Source organism: Telopea speciosissima, chromosome 6 (genome assembly GCF_018873765.1).
Source record: "Telopea speciosissima isolate NSW1024214 ecotype Mountain lineage chromosome 6, Tspe_v1, whole genome shotgun sequence".
NCBI classification, from domain to species: Eukaryota; Viridiplantae; Streptophyta; class Magnoliopsida; order Proteales; family Proteaceae; genus Telopea; species Telopea speciosissima.
Genome location: NC_057921.1, coordinates 66,301,492 through 66,321,956, shown reverse-complemented (window position 1 = coordinate 66,321,956; position 20,465 = coordinate 66,301,492). Strand labels below are relative to the sequence as shown.

The 20,465-nt window shown below is 39.8% G+C and overlaps 2 protein-coding genes across 2 annotated transcripts; one reads left to right on the top strand and one right to left on the bottom strand.

Annotated features, from left to right (window-relative positions):
* Positions 1-3,948: 3,948 nt before the first annotated feature.
* On the top strand, positions 3,949-5,308 carry LOC122666069 (transcription factor SPEECHLESS-like). The gene is made up of 3 exons (XM_043862180.1): positions 3,949-4,380; positions 4,470-5,015; positions 5,191-5,308. The coding sequence occupies exons 1-3, from the start codon at positions 3,949-3,951 to the stop codon at positions 5,254-5,256; spliced, it is 1,044 nt and encodes a 347-aa protein (XP_043718115.1). The 3' UTR covers positions 5,257-5,308.
* A 3,878-nt stretch (positions 5,309-9,186) lies between these two features.
* Positions 9,187-15,260, bottom strand: LOC122665292 (glucuronokinase 1-like). Its single transcript, XM_043861407.1, has 6 exons — positions 14,973-15,260; positions 13,481-13,630; positions 11,196-11,384; positions 10,995-11,111; positions 10,165-10,325; positions 9,187-9,585 (listed from the first exon to the last, which is right to left on the bottom strand). Exons 1-6 carry the CDS (start codon positions 15,249-15,251, stop codon positions 9,342-9,344), a joined length of 1,140 nt encoding a protein of 379 aa, XP_043717342.1. The 5' UTR covers positions 15,252-15,260; the 3' UTR covers positions 9,187-9,341.
* Positions 15,261-20,465: the final 5,205 nt, after the last annotated feature.

Here is a 20,465-nt window from a genome sequence, read left to right as displayed (position 1 = left end):
ATCCAAGGGTGGGTTTTTCATATTTTATAGAGGTTGGGGTCATTATTTTGCCTCCTTCATGTGTCTAGGTGTAGGGATCCTAGTCGAATTGTGTCCTTGTACACTCCAAGGCCCTCTAGGACCACTCACATGAAATCTACTGTGGAACCCACAAGAGAAGTGGATTCCATTTGACTGGCCTTGAAAGGCCTACACCAAGGCTGACCGATTGGATAAGGAGTTGGGATGACATTTCGGGTCGATAAGAGGATGGCTCGAGAGTCTCTATCAAGGGCATCGTTCATCTGCTGGTACCTGTGGAGGGCTCGAAATGAACTTGCTTTTAATGGCAAGAGTTGGTCCCCTGTTGAAGTTATAACTCTTGCAGAAAAAGCTTTCCTAGAGTACTCTGCTGCTACAGGAAGTTCAGCTGCAAACGGAAACTTAAGTGCCACGCGTGCGAGCCCTTTAAGCCACCATTGGATGCCTCCACCTATCGGAGAGATAAAGGCAAATTGAGATGCAGCGTTTGAAAGAGGAAGCTCGAGGGGTGGTTAGGGTCTAGCGTTTAGGGACCACACTGGTTCTCTTAAAAAAGCTGCATTCGTCCCTCTCCGTCTTGGTTCGGTTCTACAAGGTGAAATTCTCGCGATCCACTCTGCGTTAACTATGGCTTTGGATGAAGGATTCTCTCGACTCCATGTGGAAACTGATAACAAGGATGCGGTGGAGTTTATTTTGAATCGTGATAGGCCACCCCCAACTGCTATTGTTGATATTATTCTGATGTACAGAGGCTCTCAGCTTCTTTCTCATCTGTAACCTTCTCTTTTATACCAAGGGCTCTGAATTCCTTAGCAGATGCCCTGGCTAGGAAGGCTCTGCCTCTTGTGTGCGAGACAGATTGGCCACTTTCAATTCCCTGGCTTCATGATCTATGTGTAAATGATGCCATTGGTTGTACACACCCTGGAAATCAGTAAAATCCCTCTTTACCAAAAAAAAAAAATTGTAGAAAATATATTGCAAGGTCCATGTACTCACATGTCAAGTTCTAGTTCAATTGGACTTTGGCAAGTGACAAAGGAGAAATTTGAAACTCTAGGATTATAGGATGGTACACAATAGTGGTCGGAATACCATAAATATATATACACTTGCATATATATATATATATATATATATCTCTGAAATATATCAATATTCGAAAGAAAAAAAGTAATTAAGTTTGATTTTGAAATTTCATATGTGACGGAACCACACTTTGTCATCTTTATTCAAAAATCAAAACTATGGTTTTTTTTTTTGTTTTTTTTTTTTTTTTTGGATTAAATCAAAACTATGATGACTTATGAAGAAACCCTTCCCTTAGTGGCATAGCAGCGAGCTGAAACCTGAGAGAGTAAGATGTTTGAGAAGTTAATAGGATTAGAGTATGTCGGGACGGGTCGACGAGACCAGATCGTATCCTTGTACAAGTACTGTTCAAGAACTTTCAAGGCCACTCACATGGAATCCACTCTTCCTATAGATTCCACCACATGGATTCCATGTGTGTGGGCCTGAAGGCCTTGGACGGCCCAAAACCTCACTTTACTATAACGCAATCTCATGCAGAATTCGGAATTAATACTCTGCTCGCTAGTTCCTCCCTGAAATTGAAATGCACTGAATTTTAAATATGTAATCATCGGTTGGCACGGAGATACCGTGTCTGCACTCACTCTGCACAATTGAAGGCCAACTGATGAGTACTCACACACACAGAGAGAGAGAGAGAGAGAGAGAGAGAGAGAGAGAGAGAAACAGACATTTCTGCAGTCGTCCTTGCTGCCCATCCTGCCTTCGCCTCATTCATTTCTCCTTTCTTCTTCACAATCAAATTTATTAGTTTAACGTCCACCTTTCTTTCTCTGTCTAACTTCCAAAGCACAAGAAAGAAACCCAATACAAATCCCAACACAGATCTTCTACAGCGGGTTGTCTTGCCCTGCCTGTGCAGACACATGGTCATGCGCAATGACCGCCTTACCCCCGCTTGGGCAAGGCACTTGGGCAGGGGTAAGGTAGTCAATGCACGCCACCTTGTGTCTACATAGCACGATAAGATGGGCAGCCCACACCGTAGAAGATCTGGATCAATACAGATCCTCTACGGTGTGCTTCCCGTAGCGGCCTGTGCGGCATAGACAGAGTGCCATGCGCAATGTTCGCTTTACCCATGCTCGGGCAAGATGCTCGGGCTGGAGTAAAGCGGACATTGCTCATGGCGTTCTATCTAGGCCGCACAGGTCATTACAGGCAACGCACCGCAGAAGATCACAATCCAAAGAAACCCATTGTTACAACAACTTAGAAGAATATAATCATCACCTCTGCATTCTTCTTCTTCTTATTCTCAAATCAACCACACACTTGCCTTTTCTTCTACATCTTATTCTTAAACCTCCACATCCACATTAAAATATAATCATCACCATGTGTTTTAGCCACAGATATGGCGATCTTGATGACTCAAACCAGTATTTGGATACATAAAGGAACTATTGAGTTGTCAATAATTCAAAGCTCATGTTTATCTTAATCATATGGTCCCATGTAAATTTATTTTATTTTGTGCATTCTAGTTTAAGTGCAAGAGATCTTTGCCTGATCGCATGGCCCCTGCACCAAGGTGGGGGCCAATGAGAGTGCACATAGGGTCATCGACATTGATGGGAATTTTTTATTTCAAAGGAGGTGGGATAGAAATTTTGTGCACTTACTACTATGTCTGGTGTAGGAGCCACACAATCAGACAACGTTCTTTTTCCATATTTTAATAGAGTTGATTGAAGGATCATTAGAATTGTTTAATTTTTTGTTCTCTATTTCAGATGTTTGAAAAACTTGTATCCAGATCTTCTACGGTGCACTGCCCGTAGCGGCTTGAAGGGCGCACAAACAGGGTGCGGCACAATGACCACCTTATCCTTGCCTGAGCATCTTGCCCAAGCGGGGGTAAAACGGTCATTGCACCATGCCTTATTTGTACACTGTTCAGGCCGCTACAGGCAGCACGTCGTAGAAGATAACAATCCGAAAAACTTTCACCCCCCACCCCTTCCTTCCTTCGGTTAAATTGCCTTTCCTGCAGCAAATTACAAAGGATCCGAGTTAACTCGCATCTCGCAATTCCCACTTACCACAGGAAAAAAAAAAAAAAAAAAAACCCCATGAGGAGCAGTAATCGCGGCATTGTATTTTCTGCAATTCCTAGGCCCACTTTTCGAGGCTTGTGGACGTAATTCCCTTAATTTTTTGTCTGAAAATCTAATTCGAACTCTATGATGTTTGCCTTTGCCTTTGCCTTTGCCTTTGCCTTTCGTTATTGCCCAGATGTACATATATATATAGGGAAGTAGTTTTCTATCCTGAAGTGTGGCCTACGCCAGCACTCCCATGTGTCTATCTTTCTCCTCCTCAAAATAAGGGGTAGAGATGTCTTTTCATATACGAACGAAAAATATAAACTCATGGGAGAACTGGCATAGGCCACACTCCCGTATATATATATATAAACTTGTGCAGAGCCCATTATCCAAATTGATTCTTTTGTTTGTCTTTATGTTCGGGTTTTATAGATTCTTTTCCATTCCATTCCAGGGCCGCTCTGCTACATATTTTCCGTGAAATCCGTTGCATGTAACGTTCACTACTAACTACTGATCTGATTCATAATACAGTCCATCAGAAAGAGAAGAAAATGTTAATCATGTGATGGCGATGGTTTAGTCACTTTCACAGCAGCTTTCTTCTCATATTCTGCTTTCATGGTCCTCACTATCTAACGTTTTCATGGGTTTCTGAGCTCCTCCTCCTTTCTTCCTTTTCTTCTTATTTCTTCCCTTCCCTTCCCTTCCCTGTTCTTTCCAGTTTGACCCTCCCTCTCTCTCTCTCTCTCTCCCCCAATCTTCACTACTCCCGGACATGGGTGGTGGTGAGAGTAATGACAGCTTTTCTTACCTTTTCGAGGAATCTGAGTTCGGAGACCCGAACCAGCTCACTGGAGCTGCCTCCACTGATGATCTCTTCAGCATCTTAGAGACCCTCGAGAGTTCCCCTGACTTTGATTCACTTACTTCTCTTCATGATGAAACTACTGTTCTCGCCAGCCCCAAAGTGGGTGCTCCCCAGGTGTTCGATACCGAAGCCGAAGCAGAGGCAGAAGCAGAAGCAGAAGCCTCGCACGCTCACAAGAGGCAAAAGCTGTCGGAGCTGTCGACAGAGGAAGCAGTAACCAACAACCCAGATGGGCAGCAGAGAATGTTCCACATAACTGTGGAGAGAAACCGTAGAAAGCAAATGAACGAGCACCTCTCCGTCTTGCGCTCCCTCGTGCCTTCCTTCCACCTCAAACGAGTATTAATAGTATATTACGAAGCAACTAATACGCTTACACTTCTACTTAAATCTTATCCTTCTCATCATTCATCTCTTACTTAAAACAGGGAGATCAAGCATCGATAATAGGAGGAGTGGTGGATTACATCAATGAGTTGCAACAAATTCTACAGTCACTGGAAGCAAAGAAACAAAGGAAAGTTTATAACGAAGTTCTAAGCCCGAGGCTTGTTTCAGGTAGTCCAAGACACTCACCACTTAGCCCAAGAAGGCCACCACCATCGCCTCTAAGTCCTAGATTGAGCTTACCCATAAGCCCAAGGACCCCTCAACCTGGAAGCCCTTACCTGCCCAGGATGCAACAAGGTTACCTCTTACCCACTACCATGGCTACTACCCAACATGAACCTTCCCCTTCCACTTCTTCCTCCTCTCTTGATAATGTGAATGAGCTAGCTGCAAACTCGAAATCCACGATTGCTGAAGTGGATGTAAAGTTTTCAGGGCCTAATCTTCTGTTAAAGACTATATCCCCTCGGATTCCTGGTCAGGCTGTGAAGATAGTGGCTGCTTTGGAAGGACTTGCACTTGAGATTCTCCATGTAAGCATCAACACCGTCGATGACATCATGCTTAACTCCTTCACCATCAAGGTAATCCTTAATATCTGAACTGCTTTGCATCATGACTGAGCTTTCAGATCCTTCTTCCTCCTCTCTACTTTTAATCATTTTTTTCCTGCTAAAAGAACCTGATTAGGACATCTTTTAGTTTTCCTTAATTATATAAAGCTAATGAAACTGTACTGTTTGTTTGGACTTTGGATAGATTGGAATTGAATGCGAACTTAGCGCTGAAGAACTGGCAAATGAAATTCAGCAAACCTTCTGCTAGTTCCAATAAACACTGGGTTTGGTCCACTAACCCTTAACACATCTACTGTGTACAAGCAAAATGTAACTTGACAGACCATGACTATGTTGGGTTTTTTTTTTTTTTTTTTGGTTGGTTGGTTGGAACCATGAGTTTGTAGTTGCTAATGTAGTTGTAATTAACGTTGCAATTGAGCAGTGATGCTGTATTTTCATTCTAAAGCTTAATTCATTGTCTTCTCTAATACAGCAAAATCTACTCTTGCCATCTTCCAAAAAAAAAAATTTCTCCAAATCTTATCCTTCTATCTGAAAGTGCTTGGTCTAAAGTTTCTCCATTTCGCTATAGATGTTCTTTTACTTGTACATGAGAGCATCTCAAGCTTTACTCTCCTAAACTACTGAAAAAGCTAAACGAATAGTACCTCTGTCCCCTCCCCCCACCAATTGTGTGTTAGAATACTTTTTCTCTTTTTCTGTAAAGCAAAATTTGCATGATATTGAGTCCATATCTTTGCAACAAAAGCCATTGAAGGAAACCCGGGTCAGAGTATTGCTTTTACACTGTTCTTTCTTCTTTTAAATTTTTTTTTTCCCCTTTTTTTTTAAAAGATGTCTTTATAGCATTCTTACATGAAAGCAACAGAACAATATACAGAGTTACAGAATACGGACCAGGTAAGACAACAAATAGGTACAATCAAACTCAGAGGAAGAGGGTCGAATTAACTGCTGATGTAGTAAATACTAAATAGTAATTAATGGTACAAAATGGAGACAAGATAGCAGAAAACTTGGAATTTCAAAAATGTCTTATATAGGAATAAGGAAACCAGCCACAGTTCCAAAATTGTAATGTACCAAATGTCAAACCAGGTTCAACCAGAACCGGGCATTTTTTCAGTTTTGGCTCTCTATACACCTACCATTCAATAACCCAAAATCTTTTGGTACAAAGATAGACTGCAAGATCCCCTGCTCACAGGTCAAGTATCAACCCTAAACAGAGTTGTCCATATAACAAAACAAACTATTGAGAAATCCTGGATTAGTGTATGGCAGAGGTAAAATGATTGAATTTGAATATGATATATAACTATCTCCTAGATATATCTAACAAACATATTTGCCGATCACCCTTCACCGTGGCAGAATTAGGGGTGTCCGTTAGGAGAATCCAATCTAAGGGACAGTCTAGGAAAAGCAGAAGGACCTTCCCTACACCCAAAGCCCCGCCCCACCATTGTTATTGCCTCTCCACAAAGAAAGGGAGAAGAATAAACTGGTACGTGTACATGTAAGAGAATGGTAAAACACAAACTGCACAAACCACAAACCTGCGCCGTGGTGCAGGAGTCTATACCAGGTTGCAATGCCCAATATATAGGGTTTCTTGCCCAATTATATCCCATCTAGGCCTCCATTTATCCATGGTGAAAGTCAGATCAGGCACCTAGCAGATTCTCACAAGGCTGCTCTATGACATCTTCGAACACTATAATTCAAAAAACAGAGTCTGGTTCATTAATATATGATCTGATCTAATTCTCTATAAGTACCTGTGTTCCAAAAGGGTAGTGTAATAACACAAGAATAACATTGAGTATAAGAAACAATCCTATGCTCTTACATTTGTGTGTGAACAATCTCTTTTGACCATAGGATAACTGCTATGGCTATTCCTGCAGACGATCCAAACTCTGATTAATTAGACAATCATAACCAGGTTGATCCACATCCAAACATTTTAGTGCCACAAGATTGCTAACTACATGAAGAAGACAAAACAGCAGAGAGGTGGGGGGAGGGAGGGGGGCTACTGAGCGACTTCGACACTGCTTGATAATCTTCCCAGAATCAGTTTCTGGTGTTTTTTTATGCTGAGAAACACAAAAACACTAGAAAAGTGCTTGATAACTACTGTTCAATATAAATTGTTCTCTGATGGATAAATCATTATTTCTATTATCTAGAAGACATTTTACAAATACATGTTCTGCATTGCTCAGCACAATTGGACAAAAAGTATGCCCGATAAATCTTTAACCCAAACCCCCCAAAACCTAAACACTCCTTCTTCACCCTTACATTCTTCACGGCGGGAAACTCCTCCATCGCTCTGAGAAGACAACCCTAACGACGATTCCAGTTGCTGCTGCCCTCGTCGAAGCCTCAGGCCATCGCTTCGAGTTGCTGCTGCCATCGTCGAAGCCTCAAGCTGTCGCTCTGTCTTTCTCTCTCGCAGGCTCTGCAACTCTCTCTCTCTCTCTCGCAGGCTCTGCAACTATCTCTCTCTTAGTCTCTGCAACTCATACCCTAAATCGAGTGAGAGAAGGAAACGAGGTCGAAGCTGAGGATGCTAGTGGGTATAGTCCCTTCTACGGTATGTTATGTTGAAGAAGATGCAGAGGGTTGCGATGGATTCTTCTCCTTCTCTCTGGGTTCAGCAAACTTTATTTGGTTTTTCTTTGATTGATTGATCGGATTCTACTTCTAGGGTTTCTATTCTCATCTGCTAGATTCAATAGATACAGTTTATTCGTTAATGATTCGGAGTCCATTCAGGCTGGGTTTGAGATCATTTTTCTTCAAGCTTTTTGATGAACGAGCTTAGACAAGAGGAGGCGATGGTGGGTAGCGAGCATGAGCAAGAGCTTGGCAGCGATTTTAGCGGTGATTGTTGATTAACAAGAGCCCAACCCCAAAGAACAATCAGAAAGGCATCGATTACCCAGAAATTGTCAGTCCTCTGTTATCAGATTGAATCATGAGAAAGTATTTGAGTTCTGTGCTTCCTCTTATATGGTTATTCACCTAACCACTGTATTCGCCCAGGAAGAAATTTGAACAGAAATTTTTTTTTTTTTGGCAAGAAAAATAACATTACTTGTGTAAGTGGAAGTGAATCTACAGGAGCTCTCAGTCTCTCGCTCTCACGGTTGCAGTCTCTCACTCTCCCTTCAATTTGTTTATTAGGTTTTAGCTTTGGTTTTCACCAATAAAGGAGAATTTGTTGTATGTATATTTTGTTTGGGAATCAAGTCGGAATTGAAGAGAAATTGAAGAAAATTTCTCCTTGTTTTCTGTGAGCTGTTCTTTGGGCTTTATTGGAGAGGATTATTTGTTTATGATTTTCACCATTATTGATGGTTCATAGAACACTTGCAGATGCTCTGATCAGCAAGAGGGGCGTGCAAAAAATGAAAAAGGTTGGTGCAAGGAGGAGTTGGGCTCTGGTTTCTATTGTTGTTGTTGAAGGGTTTGAGAGACGAAGGTGGAGGAGGGACGAAGTCGGAGTGTAGGAGGGAGGTGGGTGTGTGTTTTGGGAGAGAAATTGGGCGAGCCAATGCCATTTTGCGGCTTATTTGAAGTTGGGAGAAGCAGGCAAGAGGATAAGAAATTGCAGAGGGAGTCTCTTGGGAACAAATTTTCAGAACAGGTTTACCAAGCAGGTAAAAAACGGTTTCTCAGCAAAGAAAATGAAAAAAAATGTGCTACAAAACAAAAAAATATATTGGTATTTCGCAGCACACTTCTAGAACAGAAACACCAAGTAAGGTTATCAAGCGATGTCGATACGAATGATGAAGCAAGGGTTTTACAAATCAGATCAAAATCAACCATTTCGACTCAGAATAGACAGACCCAATCCCCATTAACTTCGATTCTCAACAGACGAGTTCTGACCGAGTTAGATTGAATGCTTCTAGTCCGGACAATTCCATCCAATTCCAGGCCGATACGAATCGAAATTGATAGAGGCCAATCCCATACCCGATTCTGAGTTTTTAAAACTTGCAAGAAGGCACGTGCACAAGGCCCCAAGAAGTCCACAAAAGGAATAAATGACCATAATCAACTGATTGCATAATCATTTGGAAGTAAGAACACAGTTCCATAATTGTGTGAACAGTTTAGGTGCTGCAATAAGAAGTCTAACAGCCATGGATGAGAAACTGGACCACCTAATTCATTATTGCATCAAATTATGAATAAATGAATCAAATATCAAGGAACCTCATGCCTAAGGACCTTTAACAAACTAGATGAGTATTAAGGATAAGACCATTATCCATCATACCATTACCTCTAGTACATTATTAGTCATTAAGAAGACAAGGTTTTGAGATCAACATCATTTAGAAAAGAAGGAACAACTACTGCTGGCTGAACAACAAAGCCAGCCTTCTGGCAAGCATCTTCAAGAAGCTTCACTTGCGAAGGCCCATCTGGACAAAATGCAATTACAGCTCCTCCACTCCCGGTAAATTTTGATGCAGCTCCCACACTTCTGGCTACTTCCACCATCTCTATATTCATAGAACCAAGAGCGTCATCTCCAAACATCTGCCTGTGTTACCAACAAAAAGACATTTAGTAACATGAAAACAAGAACATAAATCAATAGAGAAGGATGCAGGAGGGGTGGGCAAACAATTTCTGAAGCACGTTTAAGATTCATCAAAGGCAGATCCATCATGGACTTCATTGTAGCTTCGCTCAATCATAGAAACCAATTTGGTTAATGGATCTCAAAATCAAGGAAATTTTGGTATTGCAGAAATCAGTTGAGGTCCACCAACCAAGACTTTGGATAAACTCTACAGAAGTATAGCTGGCCACATCTTAGATTGATGCTAATTTTTTTTTGCTAACGAGGGTATCCAGGCCTTCAGCCTGACTATTCCCCCGGGCCCATACAAACCCCACAGTCACAGGACCGGATCATTCAAGGATTTAAGTGGAAAGCCAATTAAATTCAAGGTGAGTGGCCCCAAGCAGGTAAGAGGAGTCGAACACAGGTCGCCTGTCAATTTAGACCAGCGCCCATGCCAACTTGGCTACCCTCTTGGGGTTAGATTGATGCTAATTGATTGTAACTAATGTTTATATTTACCATAAACTTCTGAATGTAATAGAACTTCTTTACCTTCGAAAATCAAAATTTTGATTAATAAGTTCTGCAAGTCTGGTGTAGTCCTTTTCAATTAATGCTGTAAAGCCTTGTAAAGCAATATTTGCAACTTCTCTCATTGATGATATTATAAACTCATCACCAGCAAGCCATCTATTACGAACAGTACTGTGAACCTGCATTGACAAGTATTGTATGAAGAATCCATCTCAAAATAGAAAATTAATGTATATTATTATAGAGAAAAGGTTGGGTATGTTAGCGGTATACCGTATGCTAGCACCCTATGTGTCTATCTCTCTCTTCCCCCCTTTCAAGTGTAAGGGAGTCATTTCAAAGGGGGGGAAGAGAGAGATAGACACATAGGGTGCTAGCATACCCATCCCTCTCCCATTATTATATAAGAAAATGAGGAAATGTTACAAAGAGGGAAAAAAGAAGCTTCCCCACCCCTACCACCCTCCTTTTGGGGGACCAAAGCGATAATTGGAACCATGAGCAATCTAGATTCTTAGAGCCAGTTCCAATCATTTTGAAGACGGTCATAAATTCCTAAGATATGAAGATTAGGAGAATTTTCTCATGTCAATCTTCAATCTAGAAGATCAAACATTGCATCTCTCCCCACAAATGTCACATCATGCCACATTGATAGATTAGGCAAGATTTGTAGCTTGCCCAATTCCCAACATAATCACTTCCTAATGTGTGTGTTGCAGAGACCGCAAACTTCTGTCATGATGATGTTTAAAATTCCAGAACATTTGCTTTTTCAGTGACTATCTCTTTGGTTAGGACAAGAAGTGACGAAGAGAGACTAGGAAGATAGTTAAAGAAGCCAAAACCTTTCCAGAATCACTTGGATTTTCAGCATAAATGAGATGAAGAGGAGGAAGAACGTTGATATCCATGGGTGTATACATGCCATGCCCCAAGTCATCCATATATTCCGTGCTAAAATCCTGCTAGATATCAATGTTGAAATTGATATTGGGAAAATAAATCTTAATCTCAATTATCGGTATCAAAATTGAAATATTTTGTACCATGTAAACAAGTCCTCCATAGACCTGCGCAACCCGGTCTTGAAGACCAGCAACAATTCCAAGCTCCTTCTCTGCATCAAGAATAAGGTTAGGCCTGATCTCAACTTTAACCAGGTGTCGAACTTTATGGAAGTCGAGGAGGCAGTTGAGGGCAGCACATACAATGGCACTGGAACCTGAAAGTCCTGTCTGAAATATGAAAATGATGAGCTATACTTCGTCCATTTGATGGAGAATGAATAATAAAGGCACTCATATGAGTTACTGTGATAAAATATTGACCTAATATAGAACAAAGACCATAAATGCAAATAAAAATGATCCGCACGAATATAAAATTTATTACAAATGCCATAGATCATCAAATCAAATCTACAACGGAAAAAAAAAGAAGATAAACATTCCAATTAAAAGAATATCTAAACTGTATTGTGAGGGTTTGAAAAAAAAAATGAAATTAACAAAATGTTTTGTTTTGAGAGACATTTACATAAATAATGTTTCGTTTAGAGAGATATTTATATAAATGTTCCTTTAATAAAGAAAAGAAATATCTTGATTTTATTCCCAACCTTGGAGTGGCAATCAAAAAATGAACATCTACGAGAAAGGGGGCATGCAAAAAGAAAACTGAAAAAGGACTAGAAATATAAGTGGTTTCAACAAGCACAGTGAAGAAGAAATATATAATAATTGGATTGGTACATCATCTGGATTCTAATTTAAATTGGCACTCCATATGGTAAACAATAATTTCTATTGAAAGACTTTTATTCTGAAGAAAGATAAACATGCTATTGCATTTAGAGACAGCAGGTAATACTTTCTGAAGAGCACACTACTGATAAAGTTTCAAAAACAGTATCATTTTGGTTGAGTTGCCAATAGGTAAGTGTCCTGAGCCCAAAGCTCACAGAAAAGCTGTTACAGAACCATGATTTAAAATCAGAAGCACTCTTGTCCAGAAACCACCTCACTGCACAGCCTACATGTTGAAACCCTGATTTGATTTGGTAGGGACTAGGACTTGTTAATCCCCACCCCACCACATATCCATAAACTAACAACACACCTACAGATAGACAGATAGACACTCGGATTTGATTTGGTATGGACTAGAGCTTTATTACCCCCCCCCCACCCAAAAGGAGGAGAAGGATAAGGAAAATAAAATACCGGGCTGGGGGCTGGGGGCTGGGCATAGTGCTATGACCATGACTAATATATTATAATGGAAAACATCATACAGCCAGCTTAACATTCAATCAATTGAGGCATCCTCATGGAGTAACAGTTCACAATGAATTAACATTTGTCTTATCAAATGAGAGGGAAAATGTGTGCATGCTGCAATACAAGATAACTATTCTTTCAAAGGAGCCAATAGAGCAGAGTGCCAATTCGCTAGTAGCGTTACTGTTCTTGATGACAGTTTCCAATATACCTTTTGGACCACTAAGAATCACTATTAATAGCTTCTTTCAATCTATCAAAAGCATAAGGGGGAAACAATGAGATGTTCTGCGATGATTTTTTTTCGGAAGCAAAAGTTGCTGAAGGGAATGCCCAGGTTTTATTTGGCCTTCGGTTGCCTTAAATAAAATATAAGAAAGAAATGGAATATCAAGATATTCACAGAACCAATAGGTGAATGAATCAGAAACTAAGGCTATTCTGCAACAGCTACAGATCTACAATAAGAACTTCATGAGAATGATAGGACGAGTCATTGAATGTTCTTGGAAGCACAAGACACGTGGCAAATGCAAATTATTGGTTAGAGGATGACCATTGTCTTCTCTCATACATCAACATGTTAAGTATGTGCAAGCTATTATGGATTCATTAGCAAAACTAGGTGCAAGCTGAGGCTTTTGGAACAAAGGAAACAATCTTCCCAGTCCTTGCATTATCGGTATATTTGTGTTATATGTCCCCGCAAAAGAAAACCATACACTCAGAGCACAGTCATAGATGCTGAAATAAGTTGTTCCTTTCCATAGAATCCACCTTTCATAAAAACATCCCACCAGACCTATCATTGCAGTTCATAACATTAACATGACAATTCTCAAAATAAGATTCCCTGTAGTAATTGATGAGATACGAATAACACCTTAAGCTTCAAAGGTATATTAACGATACCTGAGGCACAGATTTTTCACTAGCAAGCATATGGCACTAACACTCTTTTTTTTCAATTCAGATTGCTGTTTTCATCCCCCCCCCCCCCAACCACAAAAAAAAAAAAAAAAACAACTACCAGCATTGTTGTAAAGCTTTACCTGACGGGGGATATTGGTATCATATGAGAGCGTGAAATTCCCACCATTAAGATCAACATTGTTGTCTTTACAATAATTGTAAAAAACTTTACAAAGAGCCATAAGTAAGCGCACCCCTCCATAATAACCTTCATTTTGTAGCCGATCCACCTGCAAGATAAATATGTAAGCATGATGAATAAAGTGACCAATTTAAAAGCAACTGCACATAGATAATGACATTCAAGACAAAATTGCATGCTAAGGAATAGCTGGAATAAGAACTGAAAATATTTGAAAAGGAACTTGTACATATTTGAGGTTCAAAGATGGAATAGTAACTTTGAATGCAGATTTTTTAGTCAATAAAGCTTGTTTTGTTAGAGCATGAGCAATAACACCATGGCATACAAAAAAACCTAGAGCTAAAGGAAGATAATTTAAGATTACATTTGAGACTTGTTGAGGACTTGAGGGCCACATAGATAAATGCAAAGTTTAAAAAAGCCAACCCAATAGTTCTCTTTCTGTGTAGACTACTTGGTCAGTCAACTGGACGGTAAGATATCTTATATGTTACTCTCTATATCTCCTTCATGTATCATTGCCACTGGATGAATAGACCAGATTAAAACCTTCAATCCATTAGCTACATAATAGTTCTCACTATAGCTGGAGTGAAGTGGACAATTCAAGATCCAATTACATATGTCCATAAAGAAGAGTATATTTAACTTCCTTTAGCTAGTGCAAGTGATTCCAACAACCTTAACATGCATAGGAATGTTGCAACTCTTTTCTACTAGTAGTAGGAGAGTACAGATTTGCAGATTTCCAAAAGAAGCATATCTGAGGAAGGCACTGAGCAGTAACCTTCACCATTATTATTACGGTTCATTTCTGTACTTTAGAATAAAGTATTGATATGCAATATGTTTTATTATACCGAAAGGAAATTTGTGAATTACAGGCAACAAGAAATGTTTCACGAAAGAAGTTGGATATTGAATTTGTGAGGCTTGAAACAGTACAAGTCTGAGAGTTTCTAAATGACCAACATTGCATGTCTCAGGGAGCAAATCCCTACCCAACTAAAAGAAAAGCATCAAACGCATTAAGCTTTACAAACCCTGACCAATTTCTTTATCAGCAGCATAAGCATTCTCGTCCTCTTCAAATCAAAAAGGTCTTCCACAGTGTGCACTTTGCCAATATCAATGTTGCAAACAAATTCGAACAGAGAGGAGATCAGTCAAGCAGGTGCCCACCACAAACTTACTAAGACAGGTACTAACAATCAATATAAACTTATCAAACACTTTTTGGAAGAAGAAAAAAATCCCCTTTTTTTAATTTGATAGGTTACTATAAATACAATTGGATCACCTTAACACCCAGATTACACAGAAAAAATATTGAATAGCAGAGAGAAACATCACATCGTCTCAGTTAAATTAGCTTAGAGAAATGCAGAACCGTAGCTAGTCAAATTCTTAACAGAGAGAGAGCAAACCATTTGATCTAAGGAGTCGAATTGAACAAGGTCATGGCGAGGGTGGGGACTTATGACGAGATCATCAGAGGGCTCCAACCGAACGGAAGCAAAAAAATTACCGAGGCTAAAGGAGATGGTCCGACCGAAGTACACATCGCTAGGGTTTCCAAGGAATCCAACTCTAGCATAGGCCTTGTGCTCGATCACAGAGGAACCATCAGAGCAGGAATCGTTCTCCCTCATTGTATCTATGCTTCTTTTCTTCCCTGAAGAAGATTTATCATCCAAATACACCATCTCTTTCTCTCTTCTGCTGTCAGTGGGGCGTTTCAAATTTGTTTTACTTGTGAAAAGATTTACTCAATCCCCAAAGTTTGTTTTTCAATTGTTTTTTATTTCAAGAATTAAGGTGTATTTCCCTTAAGTAATTTTGGAAGTTTGTTTTTATTTGATTTGGCATGAGGTATAATCAACTTTGGTGATTAAGTAAGTCTTTTTGAAATAGAAAATAATGAATGTAAAATAAATTTGAACGTTGAAATCTACTTCTCTTGTAATTTTCGTTCTTATCTAGTGGATCTAAGTAATTTTTCCCAAATAAAATAAATGGGCACATGTGCGGTATGCTGCCCCTGAGCCTAGAAATCCCGCTTTCCATGGATATCCGGTGGTCATTTCGTCTAGAGGGGGCATGGTGATCATTTCATCCACCCATGTGTTTGGGCGCAATAGCAACGCATTGCACACGCCTAGATAGTCTTTTTCCTCCCATAGTCCCATAAAATAATTAATCCAATTCCTTGTGGGATAGACTCCTTTGTTATTAAGGTTGTTGTGTTTGGTATGCATTCTTGAAATGCATTCTAGATCGATTACTTTCATCTACGTACTTCATAGTCATTATGATATGTTGCAAAATGCGGAATCACCCTGAAATGACTGATCGTGTGTTCAGTTCTACATTTTAAATTATTTTTTGAGAGTACGTACAGAGGATAAGCCTATGCTCTGTGAAGATCTTATGCAATGCATGTGTTCCTAGAATCCAAAATGTAATGTTAGAAGGAATTAGATGCAGCTTCAATAACCATTGATGTGGTTGGTTGGATTAAATTTTTATAAAACATTAAAAACCAAGTTCTCATATTATGTGTTAATTTTGTCATACAAATACTGTTATACCCGCATCCCGGGATTATAATTAATTATTATTTCTTACCTGGGATGTGTAGTTACCGTTGCCATGTATGCTAGTGAGTTGTTCTCACTGGTGGTCAAACCCAGCTACAAAATTACTGACCACAGTACGGGTTTGCCTGTGGAGGAAACTATTCGGGGTCATGGGGGACAAACCATGACAATAGAGAAGTAAGTTCTAGCCCTTGACTTATTTATTTATCCTTTCCCTTGATGTACTCGAAGTGCGGGTCAAGGTTTGGACCGTCCGGGTTATTTTACTTGAGTAGGGAATATTATACTTATGAGTCCCACTTACCTCGAGAAATGTATGAGGGACTTATGATCCCATATTATGTGGACTCCACCCTTTAATAGATCCCCTTTGATAGGCTTCTTTTCTATTTAGAACCAGTGGATTGACCCATTTAATTTAGGTGACCCATTTAACTTATTTGACCCAAGAATGGGTTTTATTCTATTATCTTACCCAACCAAATGGACCTTAAGCCCCACTTACCTTAAATAGAACTAATGGGGCCTTCATTTGGCCATTACTATTCCCATCTACCCCAAAAACATGGAAGAGAGAAAGAAGGAAAGAGGAAGAAGGGTGGAGAAGCTTGGTTGGAGGCTTGGGACCTCACTTCTTGAAGCTCTCAACGTGGAGCTCTTCTACCTTGGGGTAGGTAAGCCATTAAAACCCTCCTCTCTTCTTCTATTTTGGGTTTTGGGGTTTGAAAAATGAAAAAATACTTGATCTAGGGTTCCACTTGGAACCCAAGGATCGATTGGGACCTATAACCTAGGCTATTGTGGAGTAACTACACTCCATTGTTAGCCCTAAGGCTCACAAGCCCATTCTATTTAAGAGATATAGGGTTTCTACCCTATAATGCCTTAGAATAAGTTCTTCTTAGATTTTCCTCTTGAATCCCTTGGATTGTATGGACCTAATGAGGTCTTAGAACCCTAATGGACCTATGGGGGAAGCTCCTTTGAAATCTTTTTACCTTTAAACCTCTTGGGAAAGGAACCCTTAGTGAGAAATCCTTTAAAACTCGGACCTAGAGGTATGAGGTTTTACATGTGATTTTAAGACCTGCAAGAAACCACCCTGAAATTCACCTCCCTGTTTAAGCCTCTGTTAAGCTCGGATTTACGTGTGATTTCATGTTCTGAGAGAAATCACCCATAAAATCGCACTTGGCAGAGACCTTTCTGAGTCCCTGGTAATCTAGGATTTACATACAGTTTCAAGAATTGGGCATGAGACCACCCATAAAATCACCCTGCCTTTGAAACCTTATACTTAGGTGATTTATGGGATACCTTTTGGGGATCCTCCCATTTTCTTGTTTAACCTATTCTCACTCTTTCTTTAGGTTTAAAATTCCCATCTTGTGACGTGTTACTTAATCGCGGTGATAACTTGTAACATCGGGGCATAAAACATATTGTGAGTGGGTTTGGTTATTGATTGGGTTTGCTATTACTACTTGCATATGTACCATGCTATTTGTATAATTTATTAAGCATGATAGTGCATTTTGCATACTTTTAAATATTGATTGATATGATGATGTTGTGGTTGTTTTTCATCTTTTGTTGGGTTACGGTGCCGGTGAGTGCTGGTGTCGGAACCCCGGATATATTTATGAAATATCTTATTGAATGTCATATTGAACTGTATGCGCCGTGCCGTGCTGATACCCGGGTGCTAGATGGAATGGGACGTTGATGCACCCGGAATACCTCTCGGGACGATAGAACTTGCATGTAGTATATTTACGGCTAGGACCTTTGTACCCTTATGCTACGACCCTTACCAACAGGGATTTAGGTGTTGGGTAACCAGAACTCCGGATTCTGTGGAGGTGGGAGAGGCCAGTCATGGTAATAATGGTTATCAGGGTTTGCCACTGGGTGGTCTTAGAGGCTTCGACCGACGTAGGCCCACTGGTGACAATTGAGGTTCATTGTGACGATAAGTTAAGTGACCCAAAGTGTTTCCCGAGTTGTCACAGTAGCATATACCTTTGACTTAGTATGTGTGATAGGTGAAAAATTTACTAACATAATGCATGCATCATTGACTGTGTGAATTGTGTGTTTGTGCATCCACATCCCCTTACTGGCTCAGTGGAGCTAACCCCCTCGTGTACACATTTTTTAGATTATGATGCAGATGGCGGGTATCTCGCGGAACTTGAAATCCAGCCCTTGGGATACGATGATATTGGTACGGAGGAGCCGAAATCTGTGTTAGAGGAACATGACGACGGGTGTCCTGGTGATGATTACGCCTACGGGCCGTGAGGATATTTGGAACTTGACCCCTTTTTTATTACTTTTGGGGCTTAGGCCCATGTATAAACATTTACTGTTATACCATTTTTATAGTTATTAGATGGTCATGGGAAATGTATTTAATTACAGTACTTTATCATTAGCCTTGAACATCTTGTAACTATTTGATTTTATACGGTTCCGCAAAACTACTGATCTTTGGAATGTAATATTTTTTTTCCGCATTCTGATATTATATTGCTTTAATATTGGTTATGACTGTGTGTTGGGACACTGTGTCAGTGATCCGGATAGCTTAGTAGAATGACATGCGTCGTCCTAGTCACCCTTTATATTGTATTATATTCCTTGTCAGGAATAGGGGCGTGACAAATACACTATTATACATTGAATTGGTTATGTATTTGTATATGAAGACAATTGCTTGCTTAGTTTGTTGGTATCTTGCCAATAGATTGCAAGCTCACAGGAGGTCACAGGTTCATTTCTCTTGTCTTCACCTTGAGGCACAAGACACCCTTCCCCCTCCCTGGCCCCCTTCTCTCCTTCCCCCACCCCATTGGGCAATTAGATATAGGGTAAACTTAAAAAATACCTATTTCTATATCTTAATAATCGATCAGATGAGAAAGGGATTGTCTATATTATCGGACAAAGTTTTAATTCATGCATCTCAAAGCAAAATATAGACCAAAGATGGCTTAACCAGTTAGGTAATTGGTCTTTAAACCAAATACAACCCTTTTGACCAGTCAAACAAATTAGTTACCCAATCAATCTTAGTCTTGACCAGTTGATCCCAGGTTGACACTGAGAGGGGGGTGAATCAGTGTTATTCAAAAAAATCCCTAAATTCCAAGCCTGTGTTGACGTCGATGCAAAAGACTTCAAGCAAACCTGATTGGCCGGGGTAATCCCATAATTATCAATCCCACAACACACATGCACATCCACCTCGCAACCACTGTGTGGTCAGGTCTATCAGACAGTACACCCCACTCTACAGATCAAACACACTCCAATATATGTAATGGAAAGTAAAGTAGACAAGACACCAAATTTACGTGGTTCGGCCAAATTGCTTACATCCACAGAGCAATACCCTACCCAAGGTTTCGTATATTGCTCAATACGCTACTCAAATTTTTTACTGCAACCACAGCCCAGGAACTACAATCCCTGCTTCGATTTGTGCAACAACACAAACGAGGGCAACAACCCCTTCTCCAATCAAGTCTCAACTTGAATGGTATTACAATCCATCAATTGAGAGTACAAGAATGTAAAACCCCCCAATACAAGACCCAACATTAGGGTTTTCACATAGTCTAGGTTTCCAACAGAGCAAACAACCTAGAACATCAAAAAATAGAGTTTTACAGAATTAGATTACCTCTTACAAAGTAATCCCAATAACCATGAAGCCTCTGATGCATAGAAATCGTGTTTGCATACTCTCCACTGCTCAAACCATCTTCAATACGGAGTCATCGAGCATAAAACAATGATATCATCAACTTTTTGTGCTCAAACGATGTTGTAACTCCTTCCAATGGCTTCCTCTCAAAAAAATACCCAATTTAAAAAAAAAACTTCATCCCATTTGGACATCGGATGGTCAAGATACGGCCTTCCAAAGTTGAATGCTCCAAAAATTGGTAACCAGTGGTAAATCCATAAATAAAGAGATTCTTCATGACAAACCGTACACAAAAGGAAAAACACATTAGAGATTTTCACAGTCTCTTCCTTCATAAGAAATGGGGGTGATGTCATGCCAACATCACACTTCACTCCACATTAGTTATTTCCTTTATTTCCTTTTTCTTTCTTTTTCTTTTAATGAACCAAATCTGATGCAAGATACTGATCTGACGCTCGAGGAGATTCTAGAGTTTTAACAAAACAATGGAGAATGTCTGTCTACAGTATAGCTCTTAAAAATAAGTCAAAAATTTTGGCTAAGTATATAAATTTTTGCCTATTCCAGATTTGCTCCATTTTTGTGTATCGACATGAAAATAT

Excerpts from the sequence above, each read along its gene's own strand:
- LOC122665292 (XM_043861407.1), bottom strand. The coding sequence starts at position 15,251 with ATGGTGTATTTGGATGATAAATCTTCTTCAGGGAAGAAAAGAAGCATA. Across the intron at positions 11,385-13,480 it reads ATACCAATATCCCCCGTCAG|ACAGGACTTTCAGGTTCCAG; the intron begins GTAAAGCTTTAC and ends TTCATATTTCAG. Across the intron at positions 10,326-10,994 it reads ATCCAAGTGATTCTGGAAAG|GTTCACAGTACTGTTCGTAA; the intron begins GTTTTGGCTTCT and ends TTGTCAATGCAG.
- LOC122666069 (XM_043862180.1), top strand. The coding sequence starts at position 3,949 with ATGGGTGGTGGTGAGAGTAATGACAGCTTTTCTTACCTTTTCGAGGAA. Across the intron at positions 4,381-4,469 it reads CTTCCTTCCACCTCAAACGA|GGAGATCAAGCATCGATAAT; the intron begins GTATTAATAGTA and ends TACTTAAAACAG. Across the intron at positions 5,016-5,190 it reads TTAACTCCTTCACCATCAAG|ATTGGAATTGAATGCGAACT; the intron begins GTAATCCTTAAT and ends GACTTTGGATAG.